This window comes from Bombus terrestris, chromosome 1, assembly GCF_910591885.1.
Source record: "Bombus terrestris chromosome 1, iyBomTerr1.2, whole genome shotgun sequence".
NCBI classification, from domain to species: Eukaryota; Metazoa; Arthropoda; class Insecta; order Hymenoptera; family Apidae; genus Bombus; species Bombus terrestris.
The window spans coordinates 5984140-6003172 of NC_063269.1; the positions used below are offsets into that span (position 1 = coordinate 5984140).

The window sequence follows — 19033 nt, forward strand, 5'->3', positions numbered from 1 at the left end:
TCATATAAATGTTATATTTTACCGAATTATGTAATAGATTTGTGCAATCGTTCCTGTTATGTCGTTCGATTTTTCACAAAGGATCACTGATATGTTGGCAGCACTGTCGATTGATCGCACGTATTTTACCTAGAATGTGTATCATATATATTTATTCCTGGGTCCCTCTGGGCGAATGTAAACAGAATTTTTTCGCAAATATGAAGTGACGCGGCCGATTTATGCGGCTGCGACTCGTGCATGGAACTTACAACCCGTGAAACCGTGCCGACTGTTTTAGCAGTTCACGAGGTCTCGAGTCTCGAGTATTAGTCTTGAACGCGTTACGGTAACCAGAAGATATATCTAGCGGATAAAACGGGTTTACGTTCGACCGCCCGTAGTGTTAAGTTCAGTGAAATAGTGTGGAGACGATTTAGAATACATGGAAGTGCAATGAGGGATCTACAGAAATTCGTCAACTACTTGCTGACGGTAAGTACTCGAGAACGAGTGGTATTCGCGACTACTTTGGACTTTCCCAGCTCTGACGAAATATGTCGTATTGGTCGATTTCTCTATAAATAATGCTGTGATTTTTTAATCATCTAATTTTCCCTTGTTAATCAGATAAATATTTTCTACGCTCTCGAACATGCTGCATGGTATTATATATACATGGTATATACAATGTACAAGCCTTGTTACATTGTTTCGTGCGTTTCTGCTATGTACATATATTAGACCAACATTCATGAGATCACACACAATCTTACCACACAGAGGCATATACACGCAACAAGACAGAATACGAGGTATGGGTATCTACATGGAACGCGTTACGCTGTGGACATAGTGTATGTTCGTAAATAAACGATTTTAATGGTTTTAACTCGATATGATTCTCAACTATCTTTGAGAGTTTTTTAGTTTTATAGATGAAATGACTCTGTCCTATTATAGTAAATAATTCGTGTAGAAATTTTATATATATATATATAATTCTATATGTGTGTGTATATATACATATTCTTTCTTTTTTTTCTCCTTCTCACTTACACTGCGACCGTGATAGCTGATTACGTTTTCAAGTTATCAGTTTTCCTATTATTCCGATAATTATTTTTCTAGTAAATAACAGCGACCACAGCTTATGATTATTAAAATTATTTGAAAAATATATCAATAATATAATAGACCTTACATAAACATATTATTAATTTTTATTTTATTAATTGCTCTTACCCCGATTTGATTTAATTACAGTTACTGCATTGTAACGTTTTTAAATGATAAAGCTTTACATATATTAACTATCTGAGGTTTTCACACATATTATTTATTGAAATTATGTTAATATCTTCCTTTTGGAGCATGTTATTCTCTAATTATTATTATGAATCATATATAATTTTAAATAATATAGAGTGTAAATTTTTTTTGTCTGTAAAGCTTTCTATAAAACAAAAATTTTAATAACTTCAAAGATTAAAGTGTAGATTAAAATAGGTCTGTTGAAAATAACTGTTTACTCAAAGATGGAATTGTGTGACCTCCAAAAATTTTGTTTCACCTTTATGTCAAACAATAGTATTCGATCTGCTAATGAATAATTCATTCTACAATCTTGTATCTGAGCAAGTTATTTCCCTGATTTTAGTTTGTTCCTTCATTCATTTGGTATGCATCTATGATACAACATCATAGAATACAAAAGTATTGTTCACTACATCTACATATATAAAATATACAGCACATATCTGTGGCACTATGTTATTCAATATGTTGTGTTATGATTGTGTAACCAGTTCTTCGTAATGTTCTTCATACAAATATTTTCATTTTATTACTTAGTATTATTGTATGGTAAAAAATAAATATTATAAGGAATTATTGACAGCATAATAAAAAAATGTAGAAGTGATATGGCATGACCTTGACTTTGAGACATATATTATATCTTATTAATTACAATCTTACATTCAGCTTCTAAAACATAAACATTCTTAGTTATAGCTTAGCTTTGGAATCATGTTGTTGCATTGTATTTTAAAATATTTAATTTTTTATTTTACTACATAATTATTTTAATCTAATGTTAAATTTAAAATGTCAAATGTTTTTAAATTAATATTTGTATTTTAAAGTAATATTTTATTCTTCTTATCTTTTTCAGTGATGGGAGCACAAGATGTCTTCAAACAGAACAGATCCCAAAAAATTTCAGCAAGAAATGTCTCACTTTTTACAATCAGATTTTAAAAATGCTGCATCAAAGCATGATGATGTTGTTAGGTGTTCAAATGCAAGTAGAATGACAGAGAAGTTGTGCTGTGATTCAGAGAGATGTGAAGATAATACATGTGTCTCAAGAAATATCAGTCTATGCCAGAAGGTAGATGTTATTAACAGGATAGAAGATGATCCATGTGACACAACTGAACTTTCATCAACTATTAAGTATTTATCTGACACGTGTTCAGTTCATCATTGTATGTTAAGTGGAAGTGTTAATTCTAATCATAATTGTGATATAATGCATTGTCAACAACACAAACAAATCTCACAAAGTTATATGTGTTCTATATATAATTTATGGAGAATTAGAACAAATAAAAGTTTGTCATTACTGGTTACAAAAAATGTTGGTACACAATGGAAGAATTGTTTTTGGAGAATATTTTTAATTCCTTTTGTTATTCTGTTATTATGCACAACAATATGCAGTGCAGATTCTAATCAATGTGCAGTTGGTTTGAAAACACCTGGAAGTAAGTTTTATATTAAAAACTTTTCTAATCTTTAATTAAAAGAAACATATATTCATGAATTTAAACAACTAGATGCAGTTAATTTCATGCTTTTGAAGTATTTGTAACTTTCTATTGCAGTTGAGTTTATAAATAATTCCTGCATCTTGTTTCTCCTTTTGGAATTCTAGTCTTGGTACTAAATGTATATATCTATATATAATACACTAGGTGTACAGTGTAGGCTAAAATTTAGGATAAAGTTACTGTATATTCTACTAAATATTTAATTTGAAATACGCATAATAAATTAATTTATAATGAAATCTTATTTTGAACTTAATTTTACAATATTATTTTTTCAAGGGACCTGGCCACAAGGTGATATTGTACTTGAATATGGTCAACCTTTAAGAATACTATGTATATTGAATCAATCTTTCGTGGATGCTGAATTTCCTGGAAAAAATGCTTCAGATCTTGTATTCTTTCGTAATCAAAAGGAGATGGAACCAGAATTTATTACAATTATCAATGAAACCACAATATCACTAGATGTAGAAAAGCCTCCACCTGCAGAAGATATGTATTATTGTAGACTAAGATTACAAAATAATCACTACAAAAAACTGGAATCAGTTTGTTTGAACAAAGTTGTAGTTGGTTGTAAGTACTTTTTTACTTTGCAAGCATTTTTTTTTAAATAATATAGCATCTTTTAATTTAAAGATTATATTTAATATAATATATATTATACAAACTCATAAAATTATGTCATTGAGATAAACTTAATCAGAATAGGCTAAAAGGCATTTCATGAAAACAAGAGTGGGCATTCAGTGTCTACTTTCGTGAGAATTATAGGAATATCATTTAATATGTTTTATATCTTGGAATTTACGCTTAATTATCATTTAAGATAAGTATATCTTATCATTTTGTCATAAATATAAAAGCTTATTTTATTAAGCTTATTTAACCTTTTTATACAAAGAGTTACTTATAAGCATTCTTAATATAGCATTTCCTATAGTGGTAAGAGATAATACAATCTATTTATTAATTATTAACAGTTAAACCTCAAGAACCTCAAAACTTCAGTTGCGTATCTTATAATTGGGAAACTATGATATGCTCATGGGAACCAGTCCAAAACTATGTTACAACGACTTTTACGATCGTATTTAAATTACCGGGAAGAGCAGGAGGTAGAAAATTATATCCATGTCCAACGAAAGATAAAGATGATAAAAAGGACAAAGATGATAAGCCAAATATGTGCTTGTGGGATACATCAACGAATCCAATTTATCGACAACCCTATGAATATTATACATTTATACTGAACGTAAATAACGTTCTAGGGAATGCCAGTTTTACATACAAGTTTCATCATTTTGCTCATGGTTTGTATTTATTACTTTTTCATGTAATATCGATATATTAATAATACCATTTTAAGCATTATGTAAATGTATAAATTTTAGTTATCCCTGCGAAACCGGCCAATTTATCAGTTATTAATAAAACGGTTGATAGTGCATTATTGCACTGGAGTGTGCCTTTTCCAATGCAGAATTTTCCACCTGGATTATATCATAGAATCAAGTATCAAAACCAATGGGATCATCAAAAAACCTGGCAGGTGAGGATTTATAAATATTAAGATAATATTTTGTTTAGAAGCATAACATAACATATTTACTAATACAATCTTATATTAGGTAATCAATATTACAAATGATATTCACGTGCATAAGAGATACTATAATCTTACTGGGTTGGAGTATGCCAATACTGTATATGATGTACGAGTTTTTATGAAAAGTGCTGTTGCGACTGGGGAAGATAAATGGAGTCAGTTTAGTGATGTTACTTTTAGAACACCACCAAGATGTAAGTTGTGTTTCCTGCAATTTTAATTTTACTGCTAGGTACTTCCCGAAATATTTTTTATATTTTTATATATTTGGTATTTTAGTACCTGGCCGTCCTCCAAAAACCGATATTGGAAGCTTTGAAATAGCGGAGAACAGTGCTAGTAGGGATGTATATTTGTACTGGCAAACTATACCACAATATCTAGAAAATGGTGATAATTTCAAGTATGAGATTGATCGTGTAGAAGAAAATGGACGAAATGTGTCTCTTGTTCCGAATGAAACTACGAGAACATACGCTAAATTCAAGGGAATTAGTATCAATAATTATAAATTCGAAATTGTTACGACAAATATTGTTGGAATAAATGAAGAACGTGCTAAAATTTTTATACCTAGCCGATCCCAAAGTAAGATTAATACAAACGAATGAAAATTTATGATGCTCAACTAATATACATGTGCATTGTATGAATAATAACGTATTTATATTACAGTACCGCACGAACCTATAGCATTTACAAAAATTGCGTTTGATGGAGGCTTATATGAATTATCATGGAAACCACCTAAAATGAATAAGGAAATTACAAATTATACAATTTTTTGGTGCGATAATGAACGTGATCGTCCTTATCAGTGCACTGTATGTATTTATTAACTATTGATATCTTCGGTAATGAAAAAATTTACTGATACTAAAATTGGTGATTGCAGGGTTATTTAGATTGGGTACATGTATCAAAATATACAACAATTTATAATATGACTGTACCAGATCCCGACAAAGTGTATCAATTTGCAATTTCTGCAAATACGAACACAGGTAGTAGTGGTATGGTATGGGCATCATGCACTGTAATACATAATAAAGTAGTTGGAAAAATGAAGTCTGTGTGGATAAATAGAATTGGTTCTGACTTTATTGAAGTTGGTTGGAAATTAGATTGTTCGGATCGCATTGGAATAGTAGAAGGATTTAATATTTATTATTGTCCTATTGTTTCGCCATATGATCTGAATTGTAAAGGCCCGAAACTTAATAGAACGATAAAAGCCGATTCTCATACTATCCATGGCATTGTAAACAATTTGAAACCGTATACAACATATATGTTAGCTGTCGCTGTTTTAACAAAAAGTGGGGAAGGATTGCATAGTGATCCTTTGTATAATACAACTCTTGAAGCAGCACCAACAACTCCTCCACAGGACGTAAGAATTATAAATGTGACAAATACGACAATGAGCATTGTATGGAGACCACCAGAAGCAATGAATGGTGTATTGCGCTATTACGAAGTTTACTACAACGAACACGCGAAAAAAGTTGAAGACGCAACACAAACTGAATTGAAAAATCTGTTAGCGCATACAAATTATAGCATTAGTGTAGCCGCATGTACTGTATCTTGCAGTGTCAAATCGCCTACAATTCGCAAGATTACAAAAATTGGTACACCGGGAATGATTAATGTACCTAGTGTGCGGTTCATGAATTCTAGCCAGGTGATCGTTATGTGGAGTAAACCCGAATACCCTGCTGGACACCTAAATTATTATGAGATATCTTCGAAAGATGGTGAAATACAAAATAGTACTAAAACAGGTAACATTTTAGCAGATAAATATATTTTTTAAAATTGTGCCTTTTTTATTAACATTTCTTCTATAAATGTTTTAGAAGCGCGATTACCTATCCCTGATTGCAAATCTATAGAACGAGAAAAATTATATCAATTTCGTGTAAGAGCTGTTAACATTGCATCGAATAATATCCATTTAAAAGGCCCATGGTCTGAACCTGGTGAGGGAAATTGTTATAGTGAAGGTAAGTCTTAATTTCTTTGTCTTTCGTTTTATTCTTCAGTTTCTTAGTTAAAACAATTATAAGTATGATAAGAAAAAAGAGGTCCAATACTTATAGGGCTTATAGTACTTACTAAATTAATTAATTAATTAATTAATTAATTGATAGAAAGATGTATTGGACCTCTTTCTTTATGTATGTGTATAACAATTTCATTACTTATACATTATAGGACCATCGTTCAATGTGTGGACGATAATATGGGTGATAGGAGGTTTTAGTTCCGTAATAATTATTTTTTGTTGTCTACATCTATCAAAACGGTATGAATAACCACCTAGATAATATATGTATTAAACATCTTATAAAATAAATATAATCTTATTTACATATGTTTTTACTTGTTCTAGAATTTGGTTGAAGTGTAAAGCTATGCAAGATGTAGAAGTTAAATTACCACCAGGATTAGCATCGAATATGGTACAGGTACAAGAATATATCGATTGTATTGGTAATAGAAGATTAGTATTTTCTATTTATATTTACCCATTTTTGTTACAGACACTTCTTGATAAAGAACAACATATACGTCAATCTTCTGCTGATTCCAGTGGTTGTTCAAGTGGACAAGAATCTGTTACTTCTTCGCTAACATCAGATTCTCAGGTTTCAAGCGATAGTGGTACGGAGATAGATCCAATGCCGGTTTCACCCAATAAATTGCTTGAAACACCAGCTTGGAATTCAGATTCTTCGAGTCTTCGCCTGAGACACTCATCGTTTCGCGAACGATATGCAAAAGTTGCAAAATCTGGAGAGCCCATCATCGGAGACACGTTATCTTTGGCACGATCTACGCCTAATTTAACTGACAGTACGGGCTACACAACTTCGCAACATACTTGGTCTTCGACTGGGTACATTAGTATGCCATCATCAGAAGAACTGTCCAGTAATCCAAGTCCTGTTCCTAAGGAAACTTCAACTGCAGGGAGCTATAGTATTATAGGAACTGTTCCTAAATCTGCACAGTCTGCAAAGTCTGAGAATGACAGTGATTTAACGGAATCTACTGCAGATACACTAATACCTATTAAATCAGAACCCAAGCCCACAAATCCATACATAACATTAGCATCTTTGGAGCAGAACCAAAAGGATAAAAAAGCTATTGATTCGTTACATGATCTAGATGAATTAACATTTGCAGAGTCGAACAAATCAAAACTAGAATCTTTGACTCCGTTCACAACTTCTGACAAAGTCTCTAAACCATATGTGCAAACAAGTTTAATCGATTCATTAAAAAAGCCGTTCACTCTAAGCAGCATCGATAGTACAAGGAGCACGATGTCTACTCCATTTGCAGCCACCTCTTTGACCGATTCATGCAACAAACCGTTCGTTTCTTCTTTCGCAAGTCCAACTACTTTGTCGTCTACGCTGGATTCCTCGTCGAAACCCTACGTTTCCGTGTCTTCAATTTCTGAAGTCTCGAAAAAGTCAAATCTTCAAGCAGATACGTTAGATTCGTCGCAAAAAACTACTGTACCTCAAGTTTCTACGACCAGTGGTTCGCAACCATATGTTCTTGCAAGTTCCGTATTCCAAATGCTACAACAACAGCAAAGGGGAAAATCAGAAACTCCTATCTCAGAAGTGATAGACAACGAAACCGAAGAAGATGTTACGACAGGGTATCCTCTGTATTGGCCGACCAGTGGTACGAAGCCAAGCTCAAAGTTGGATGCAGACAAACCAATTACGACTAAACAGAGTACTGGATACGTTACCATAGCAGAGAATCCAAAGCTAGATCAACATAGAACGTCGACGTTGTCATCACCGTATGTACAGCATGAGAGGTTTGAGAAGCCACTGCCACAAACTACTACTGGACAGTCAGATGAACAATACAGTAAAGTGACTGTTGTGCCAAGTACTATTTAATGAAAGAAAAAAGGCGCAAATGTATTGATTGTGGCAGTGTAGCTTGTGTATTTTGTCACTTTGAACTTTCTTCAATGTAGGAACGTTTTTTCTAATGAACTATGGTGCAATACGATTTTACGTTTGTAGGTGCTTCGAAATGTAGTCAATGACAATTAAATCCTACATTTGTTTTTACAAATATAGTATTTAGATCGGAGATCTTAAAAATGCTAAATTGGAACACAAAACGTGCATGCTATGAGACATATGAACATCGCGATATTTTGTCTACATGTGTCCACATCGATGTGTTTAAAATTTTAGTGTTTTCTAGGAACCTATACAAAACAGCGTGATTCAATGCTGGTTCAACGACTGAATTAAGAAAAGAATTTGTTTAGAGAGAAAGAGAGAAATGAAAATTAACAAATGAAGAGTATCGTGTACGATATATGTATTCGATACGAGGACACATCGAATATGAAACACCCTCATTTGTGAAAGTATGTACAAAATGAATTACTTTTGTATCATATATATTATCGTGCAATGTGATGTGAAAATCACTAGCAACGCCATAGCGTAAGGATTATAGATTATAAGTAAATTATGTGGCATACATAAATCGACAAGCAACACATTGTTGTCCGAACAATCAAATTTTTCGCTATCTATGGTAGTATAATAATTCTCATTGTAGAAGGACCGTTATTTAATCATTGTGAGGTTTTTAATCGACTCTGTGTAGTAGTATTAATATTTCAAGATATGTTCAAAACGATTTGAAAATTTTCAATGATGTTTCATTTAAATTCTTTTATATCGTGAATTACAAATGCATTCTTTCGCCCTATCATGCATGATAATAATATGCACATATCGAACAACTGTTTTTTTAATCTTAATGAAATTTCGAAATAACATCTAGAAACAGATATTTGTATTATTCCAATGTTTAATTGATCCTTGGAATAAAACAAATATCTATGATCCAGAAAAAAGAAATTGCAGTTATGAGTTGCTTATTTGTAAATATTAAAAGTTGTGCTAGTTTCTGTCTCTTTCACGATCAAATCGTAAGAGACAAAAATTATCGGTTTTTGAATCATTTGTTTGTTAAAATCGTGCACTGCGTACAAAAAAAAATTATGTCGATTTTTTTCGTTGAACTACAATCATATGCGTAATTTGTTTATCTGTGTATATAATTTACAAATCGTTCCTGTAGTACCTTACTATCGTTAGCAATGATTGATAGAAAGTATGCAGTAAAAGGAAAACTATGGCAACAAGTACAGGGTCAAGGATAATAAGATAAGGGAAGGCTAATCAAATCGCAATTTTGAAACCAATTAGATTTTGCATGTTTCTTATATATTTCTTTAGCATTTGAAAACGTTTAAGTAATTAAAATGGATTAAAAAACAACATACTTTAGCTTTTATATTTTAAATATCATTGCTGACTGCACAAAAATCTTTTAACAGAATTTCAATATCTTGTAAATAGAAAAAACCTTTAACATTTTTTAGGTCAACTTGTATCAGCGAATAAATTCTTTTAAAATCTTTGACAAAAATTATTTTAAAGATACAGAATCATACATGTCTCGAATATATAATTTGATCAGTCAGCAAAATTGAATAAATCAAGATATGCTAGAATCCATATCTTGTAACTAAACGACCCACCTTGCAGAAATTTTAAGGAACTATGCAATGCCATTGAAACATTTATGCTAAAACAAAGCAAAATTATATACATATATTATATATGCATAATACCTTAAGCTAGTCATTGACGGGGTACATGAGTTTTTACAGGCCTTTTTTAATGGTTATTGTTTATACTTTACGATCAATTATTAAACAAATTCTTTTTAATCCTCGACTCTTCATTAATATGTTGTTAATTTGTTCATATTCGTCGACATATCATTTAATGATGAACTATTATAATTTCGACTATGTTAATTATTGTACTGATCAATGTTTGCAACAATTTTTCTGTCGAAGAATTTTTATACAAACGTATATTATCAAGTACAGAGAGAACAATATAAAGAGAAGGAGAAAAATTTTATTTTTCTCGTATTATAACGAACAATCATTTGTAGCGGTTGGATAAGATCGTATGCATTTTATCTCGTGTTGAACAATCGAACAACTAAATTCTAGTATACTATACACATGTATATCAGTACAAAAAAAGGCCTGGGAGGATTTTTGCAGTCGAATCGTTTTACAAGATCAAATAAGCTTCATTAACGATCTTGTTGAAAGTATTCTTTGAAGTGTAGAGAAAAAAAGCGATGGAGATTAGATTATGTAATTCAAAGCATTGTTTGGCCTTGTGAAACGATATTCAAATGAGTGTCACGGAGGAACTCGATAGATCCGTGGAACTTTTTCTGGAGCGAGCTTACGTATACTCGTATGTTATATTGTTGTTACTAAGAGAGGAGCCGCTAATATTTAATGAATCGCGTGTAATCTGTAAAAAATGCTGCTTAGTTCGTAAAAATATTAGGTAAAGTTGAAAAAAAGGATTAGGAAATAAAATGATTAGATGACAATGGACTAGAGTCTGTGTTGACGTAGTCGATGTATCGTGAATACGTTCGATTTAATTTCGCATTCGGGAATGTAGATGTTTTCTTCTTTTTTTACATAAGAGCGTGAACACAAAGTGTTTTAAAGTAAAGTGTATAGAATCTAAATTCGATATCTTGGAACAAAATTGTATTATCAATTGATTTATTTGAAAATTATCGTTCATTCAAAGAAGATCCTTAAATAAAATGGTAGAGTGTAAAGGAAAAGTAACAGAACGAGAAAAAATGATTAATTAATATAAATAATAATGCCGTCTTTGTAAAACGAGAAGCAAAATGCATGAATGCACGCAAAATTTCGAAATATGCTCATGTTGAGATAATTAAGTATTTTTCACGGTAAAGGCTTCTAGATTGATTTAGAAAGTAACCAAGCGCGTATCTACTCTGTTAGGTTTTACATGTCTACATTGTACATATAATATATCTATTATTATCTATTTTTGTTACATATTTATAAATGAAAAAAAAACTACTTTATTGCGCACTATAAATATATATATATATATATATATATATAGCCTAATCTGAAAAAGTTTTAAACGATGGAATTGTGGTTTGAATGATTTATATATATATCTATATTTATATATAAATACATATATATATATATAAGATATATATATTTATATAAATATATATTTATATATATAAAAGATATATATATATGTATAAGATATATATATATATTTATATATATATAAGATATATATATTTATATATATATAAGATATATATATGATATATATATAAGATATATCGATGATTTACGTGACACGTGTAAGACATATTTCTATTATTAAACGTTTACCTTTATATCGATTATTAATTTGCCTTGCAGAGACCAGGAGGCATATATAAAACGCGTATATTCGCAATTTCTTTTTTCTCCACTTTTTATGTAATCAAACAGCCCTTGTATAATTTAGTTAAATAGTTTGTTAGGATGTCTATAATGTTTATGTTATATATTCTCATCAACATTATGGGAGCTCAGTGTAACAGAAAATTTGATGAAATCAAAAGGATGAAACTAATTGGTATAAAATTATTTTATGTAGTGCGAAACAATTTTATTGGAATGATTCACAAATATAATCGATATATGTAAATATTATTAATTATTTTCTTCTTTTACGTGTAACATAACCGTGTTAAAGTACTATTACTATCTGGGCTCTCTGATCATAGATTTTTTTTTTAATATATATATCTAGAGTGGAGTGAATTGTTAATGCAGATTATCAGATTTTGATTGAAGTATTTGCTGTTGACGTAGTGAAAGGAAGATTTCAAAATTTCGCTTTACATATTTTACACGTGCCTGTTTGTTTCTGCGAAAATTCAAAGTTCTGATCGTTCGCAATAATCATTTAATCCTTGAACGACGTTAGTGTTTATAAACAAAATAATTTTCACTTGTACTGATGGTGAATGTTTCAAAAACATCGGGATATTTTTTTGCAGAAATGTACAGACACCGCGTTAATAATAACTTTGCTAATATTAATCGTGGAATACTGCAATACTCGTATCTCTTTTGGAAATAGTATTATAAATGAATTTTCGAAATTAATATATCAAAATAACGGCCGGACTGTTTTCGTAATTAAGTAACTTTCTGATATCGCAAATAAGATTAGTAATATTAATGCATATACGCGGTAATAATAAAAGATATTAATCGCAAAGCGAAATCGGATAACAGTATTCCAGGATGAATAGCCTGTCTCATGATAACCAATCTACACCGAGCTAACTATATATTAATTCTAATAAGATCTTGTACAGAGTATTGTAAAATATATTTTTACTACATTTTTTTTGGTTTTATTATTTATTTCTTTATAACACAAAATTGTGTTTTAAGTTCGCTTTTTGTAGATCGCTGCTGTTATGCCATTATATGTATGCCATGCCGTTGAGCCTTGCCATTTGTATAGGTTCATTTTTACGATCAATCCCAAAGTTGTTTTGTTTTTCAATACTCATATACGGATCGAAAGAAAAATACAAGGATTCTTGTAAAACTTTATCTTTCAATCGATGCTGTCGATAAGCGCTTCAGGAGCTATTACTTTATAATAATTATACTGAAATATATTACATTTATATCGATGTGATGTATTTTACTTATTAAATCTACAACGTATTCCTTCATTGTTCTCAATTTACGATAGTAATAATTTCTGGACGTGTATATATACAAAGTCTTTATTTGAGCTTCGTTATGTTAATGTATTGATTTTGATTTTCCTTTTACTGTAATTATATTCATTTAAATATAAAGCATTGACTATAGTTTCTATATTTAGTAAATCGATTACATTTGAATTTTAACTTTATTATACCAAATCTTGTAATCAAATTAGCTTAAATGAACAATAAGACTAAAACGCAAAAATATAAATCCCCACAGTTTACTCTTTAATTTTAACAAATAAGTATATTATTCTCTATAGGGCACAGTAGAAAGGAATAGAAAATATAAATCAAGAAGAACGTTATTAGGTTCATGGCATCATAGACGTTTATTTGACTTCTATTTTTTCATTATTTTCTATCGACGGATGATATGACCAATTATAAAAGGGTTGGTTTTTGTCTAATTTTTCTTAAATAATTATGTACATAGTTTGGATTGTTTCATTTTTACACTGTTTTTTTTTTTCTAGAAACAAAAATACTAATTGTAAATATACATAATTGCTGTTTCGGTAAATAAACTGAGTACAGTTATTGGATATAATTGCAGACATTAACTCATCAAAAGATAACTCATTAAACTTCACCTATTCATACAATAAGCAATATCTTATAATGTTAAATCTTCTATATATGTTTCCAACATTACAATTCATTCATGTTAAAACTGCAATTTTTAGAAAGAACTGAAGATAGCATCTGAAGATAAAAAATAATTGCAATAAAAAGTTTTAATTTCGTAATCGATAGTGTTACAAATAATTTACGTATACAGATCTTTACAGGAAATTCCTTTCTTAACATCATTTTAAAATGGAAAACTGGTCATTTAGCAAACTTGTACTTTGATTTGACTGAACAACTGTACATGTATTTCTAGGCATGCACAAATCATAAATTAGTAATTGCTATACACTTGTGAAGGTTAATTAAATATATATTTACTCATATAACTCCTGGTTATTGATTATTGCAGCCAGTGCTGACAATATTTTGGTTGGAATCATATAGGAATCATATACTTTTCGAAATATATAAGGAAAATAGAATTATATTAAAGATAACATGAAATCCTATTATACGTTTCTATTAATTCAGATAAATGAAATGAGTAGAAGAAACTTCAATAAAACGAAGCAGTTATTTTTCAATACTCATAAACACAAATTTCGATTATTGCATATACTGTATCACGTTGTTTATCCACGTATTTTTAATAGCTGAAATAAATTCAAATAATGATTTTAAATAAATAAAATTAAGTGACAATTCCAACTGAAGCATAAAATGTACTAACCGGTAGTAATTAGGCTTAAAAGGTCCAGCCTTATTAAGTCCCATATATTTGGCTTGTTCATCTGTTAGTTCCGTCAAATGTGCATCAAACGTTGGTAGATGTAATGATGCCACGTACTCATCTATCGAATAGTATTATTGTTTTACAGCTTACTTTAATTGAATAATAATGGAACATAGAGATATTTTAGGCTTACCCATCTTTTTTGGTAACAGATAAACGTCACTTTTATATCGCCCTGATGGTGCGTTGAAAAGTTCAATTAGTGCTAACGCTTGGGTAGCGGCTGTGATCGACACAACAAATGAGGGGATGCTGGAACAAGACAAGTTGACTAATCGGCCTTCCGCTAATAACACGATGCGCTTTCCATCTGGCCAGATAACATGATCCACTTGAGACCTTACTTTTTCCCAAGTTAAATCGGGCGTGCGTAAACTGTTCTGTTAAGAACATATTAAAGGAGTCTTAATGTCTTATCAATATATTTCTTTTTTTTTGTTCTGAAATATAAGAAATACGAGTTTTTCCCTACAAACTCTAGTTGAAAATCTAATCGAATTTTAAAAGAAGTAGTTATATATTGTCAAAATTTGAACGTACAATGTCTATTTCGGTATTACTGTGTCCCATATTGCATACTACGCAGCCGTTTTTCATTTTATCCATGTGTTCGCGCGTAACTACATTTTTATTGCCAGTTGCGGTAATAACAATATCTACATTTCGGATTACTTCATTCAGTTTCATTACTCTAAAACCGTCCATGCTGTAAAGAATACTGTATGAATAATTGTATTATCGTTTATGTAATATACAGTGTACTTTATTTTAAACTATCTACCTCGCTTGTAAAGCACAAATTGGATCGATCTCAGTTATATAAACGATACAACCTAAACCCTTAAGGGCTTGACAACAACCTTTGCCAACTTCACCATAACCACAAATTACAACTTGTTTTCCACCAAACATAATATCTGTGGATCGTTTCAAGCTGCAATAAGGTATCTAAGTAGAAGTAATTAGCAGATATTTTTAGTGCATTTCAATAACTGATTTACAATTGATTTACCTATCGATAATACTTTCGCGGCAGCTATAAAGATTATCAAACTTAGTTTTTGTTACACTATCATTGACATTCATGGCAGGGACGGATAATTTTCCTGCTTTTGATAATTGGTATAGTCTATGTACACCTGTTACACTCTCTTCAACAATTCCTAGAAATTAACATTATTATTATCTATTTGGCTGCAAAAGAAACACTGGACAAACCTTGAATCATTTTAAACATAGCATTATATTTTTTGAGCATTAAATGTGTTGCATCACCACCATCATCTAATATCATATTAGGTTGCCAATTTTCAGCAGCTACACATTTATCAATACACCACCAAAAATCTTCTTCTGTTTCACCGCGCCAAGCGAAAATTGGATAACCAGCATGAGCCAGGGCAGCAGCCACTTCATTTTGAGTAGAATATATGTTACATGCTGCCCACCTAACTTGTGCACCCAAATGTACTAAGGTTTCAATAAGAACAGCAGTTTGAGCATTGATATGAGTGCACCCAACGATTTTAGCATTTTTCAATGGCTGTTTGAAATAATTGTTTATTATATACACTAATATTGCTTAGTTTTGCTTTTGTAGTAAATAATTTGTATACCTTATCATCGGCGGCACGTTTACGAAGTGCCATAATTCCCGGCATTTCTTGTTCCGCTATTTCTATCTCTCTTCTACCAAATGCATGTTGATTAATGTTGCGCACACAAAAATCTGTGAAACCATTTTCTGTTTTTTGAAGTTTTTCACGAGGTGACACGTCATCTTCGTCCGATGAACTTCCTGTATAAGATGCTAAAATTAACCGTGATACGTTAATAATAATCAGGTTACAATAATTAAATGTACAACACTGTAATGACCGTATTCGTACCAGAACTGTAACTATCTGTGCTACTGGCTGACAAAGATCGACTACGATAACGGCTCGACTTCTTCAAAGCTCCAGACTTGGAATCCTAAACATTTAAAAGGTCAAATAAATTATGAGTTGTGAATAATTCACATCTTCAAAAGGGCTGCAACAGATGGAAATGGACTACAAACAGAAAAAATGCAAATAAAGCTATTTTGTTTGATAGAATGGACACAGTTTAATATAGACGACTTTTGGTGTAATATCATTTGATTTTATGTTGTTCTTGTTATTTGTAGTCTAATGAAGTATTTGGCTGCACTTTGATAAAAGGATCGTCTTATTATTACTGTGTTATTTGATGGGAAAGCAAAAATGATAAACCCATTGGCACATACCACATTTATGTTGTCATAGGAATTAAAGCAGCCCTGAGGAAATTGCAAGGATTGCTCTATGGAAAGGAGTACAAATTTACTTGTGTTTTGTACACACATATTCTTACTTACTAATTTTGTTCTCGCGCCGTGAAAGGCACTATTTGATGCCTCTAGGCTCTGAAATCACAACAACCACCATCATAATTCAAATTGGATCAAATTTTCATAATACAGTCCGTAGTTAGGTACAAAGCTCCCAAAGGTTGTACTTGTAAGTAAAACTTGATTTATATAAGATATCAGTTTTATGTACACAAAGGTATCTCCCCCCTCTTCTTTTTTTGTTTTGTAATCATTCCTCAGTTGCACTCAATGCATTGGTTCAGTAGTGCTAATTGTGCCATGCCTATATGGTGTATTTAGGCATATAATGAGTGATGCATGAGTGATTGGTACCGAACCTACGGACTACTGTGAGAATAATGCTCTATATGTAAAATAATATAAGCGCCTTGATAGCAGGCAATATGTGTAATAGCATGCAAATCACTTTTTAGTTTTTTGCATTATTAAAGTTGAAATTATACATATATGTATATGTATTATGCATTTGATGCCATTGAAGATATTAAAAGACTTAATTTCTTTTGTGATAGTTAATATGCTAAAGTACTGTTATACATAGAAGAATATGTAGCATAAAAGATGATAAATTAAAAAAACTTGTGAGAAAAAATTAAATATCTTTTGTCTGAGAACACTAAAATATTAAAAACTTTTTCACGTAGAATTAGAAAATGTCAATATCTAGAACAAAGTACTTAGAATGTTGCTTTAGAAGATTGTTCTTATCAGTTGAACTCATGTATATGAATTGTCTGTAAGTTTCATGCCAATTATCATAACATCATTTGCATATTGTGTAACAACGATAAAGTGCCGGTTACAATAGTTCTTTAAATGGAAAAATACTTTTAAGGCAAAGGCATATATTCAGTCTGTTCATAAATTAGATTTTCATTACTTTTTTTTTAGTATTGTATATATATCTTTCAATAACTTTCAATAATTTTCAATAAAATTATGTCATAAAACACATTTAAACTCACAGTAAATTTAATAAATAAATCAGAATTTAGATTTTATTAATAAATAAGATTAGTATCCAGTTTTCCTAACAATATACTTATGAAATATATTATGATAAGAATCATGATTCCAAGATCATGGATCTTTCAATTTGAAATAACAATAGTAGGAAGTTATTTGTTTGACAATAGACAGAAGTTATATACAAGACCATACATCAATTACTACCATGTGTTGTGTTATATAACAGCAACATGTGGTCATAAGACTTGAAATGGTTGGGCTGAAATATGACAGAAAAAACAAAACACAGGTAAAGGAAGATAAAGGTGAAATGAAAGACTTAATACAAATAATTTAACATAATAGAAGAACATAAAAACAATGAAATAAAGAAAGCACAATATCTTTGTTAAATCATTGTCTTTTGATGGAATGAAAGTATAAATTAAAAAAGATATATTTTATTTTTATAAGTGATTTAATTAGCCAGAAACTAGTACGGCGGTAAATACAATACTCGTGGCAACGCAGTGTCATGATTTTACGTTATCAAAATCGAAGTTAAAATAATCCGTTTGTTTAATTATTTAGTGATAGCATTCTTCAATTTACCTTGTTGTTTGATGCTGGATCGGTGACGGGACCATCGGTGACGGTATTTCTAGCCTCTTTCCCTGAAGACGTACTATTCACAGCATCCCCGCTGTCAGCCATTTTCGATTCGAAGTCAAACTAGTGCGTTCACTCAACGACAGGTGGTGCCTTTATGGTCTTGCAGGAGCGTAATCACGATGTGCTTACAACCAGGTGCTTTTTGTCGATACTGTCATACTGTTCATAAATAATTGATTAATTTAGATAAATAATAGTTACACCAAAGGATCATTGTCTTATAATTTAAACAATATAATAGTTTTACTTTAACTAAATTTATTTTACCAGAGTATCCTAAAGTCTTAAAATATAACATTTTTATTTATTTTAAAATATATTGGAATCATTTCCAAATGAGTGATACATTTACTTATTTACTTTTTTTGTCATATAAAGACTCGGAACTAAATTTTAGTAATAAATTGTGCATCTAATTGAATAAGAATAAAAGATTAGTATAATTTAATAATTTGTTCATAAGAAAAACTGCTATATTAAAATATAGA

The 19033-nt window shown here is 30.6% G+C and overlaps 2 protein-coding genes across 10 annotated transcripts; one reads left to right on the forward strand and one right to left on the reverse strand.

The window, feature by feature from the left end:
* The first annotated feature begins 113 nt into the window (after nt 1-113).
* Nucleotides 114-13083, forward strand: LOC100644873 (cytokine receptor). Of its 5 annotated transcripts, none has more exons than XM_020864037.2 (14): nt 114-474; nt 610-836; nt 2156-2750; nt 3096-3395; nt 3803-4135; nt 4217-4374; nt 4454-4625; nt 4711-5019; nt 5107-5255; nt 5327-6218; nt 6294-6440; nt 6652-6742; nt 6830-6905; nt 6981-13083. In XM_020864037.2, exons 3-14 carry the CDS (start codon nt 2171-2173, stop codon nt 8367-8369), a joined length of 4596 nt encoding a protein of 1531 aa, XP_020719696.2. In that variant the 5' UTR covers nt 114-474; nt 610-836; nt 2156-2170; the 3' UTR covers nt 8370-13083. The 5 variants fall into 5 exon arrangements, with proteins under 5 accessions (XP_020719696.2, XP_012165755.2, XP_048262613.1 ...); XM_012310365.3 differs by having other exon boundaries at nt 610-794; XM_048406656.1 differs by lacking the exon at nt 610-836 and having other exon boundaries at nt 6981-8266; nt 8686-13083.
* A 389-nt stretch (nt 13084-13472) lies between these two features.
* LOC100644670 (adenosylhomocysteinase-like 1) lies at nt 13473-18640 on the reverse strand. Of its 5 annotated transcripts, none has more exons than XM_012310342.3 (11): nt 18486-18640; nt 16911-16958; nt 16420-16504; nt 16147-16328; nt 15749-16073; nt 15543-15693; nt 15312-15464; nt 15071-15236; nt 14664-14910; nt 14468-14588; nt 13473-14390 (listed from the first exon to the last, which is right to left on the reverse strand). In XM_012310342.3, exons 1-11 carry the CDS (start codon nt 18585-18587, stop codon nt 14384-14386), a joined length of 1587 nt encoding a protein of 528 aa, XP_012165732.1. In that variant the 5' UTR covers nt 18588-18640; the 3' UTR covers nt 13473-14383. The 5 variants fall into 5 exon arrangements, with proteins under 5 accessions (XP_012165732.1, XP_003393197.1, XP_012165746.1 ...); XM_003393149.4 differs by having other exon boundaries at nt 16147-16340; XM_012310356.3 differs by lacking the exon at nt 16911-16958 and having other exon boundaries at nt 18486-18629.
* Nucleotides 18641-19033: the final 393 nt, after the last annotated feature.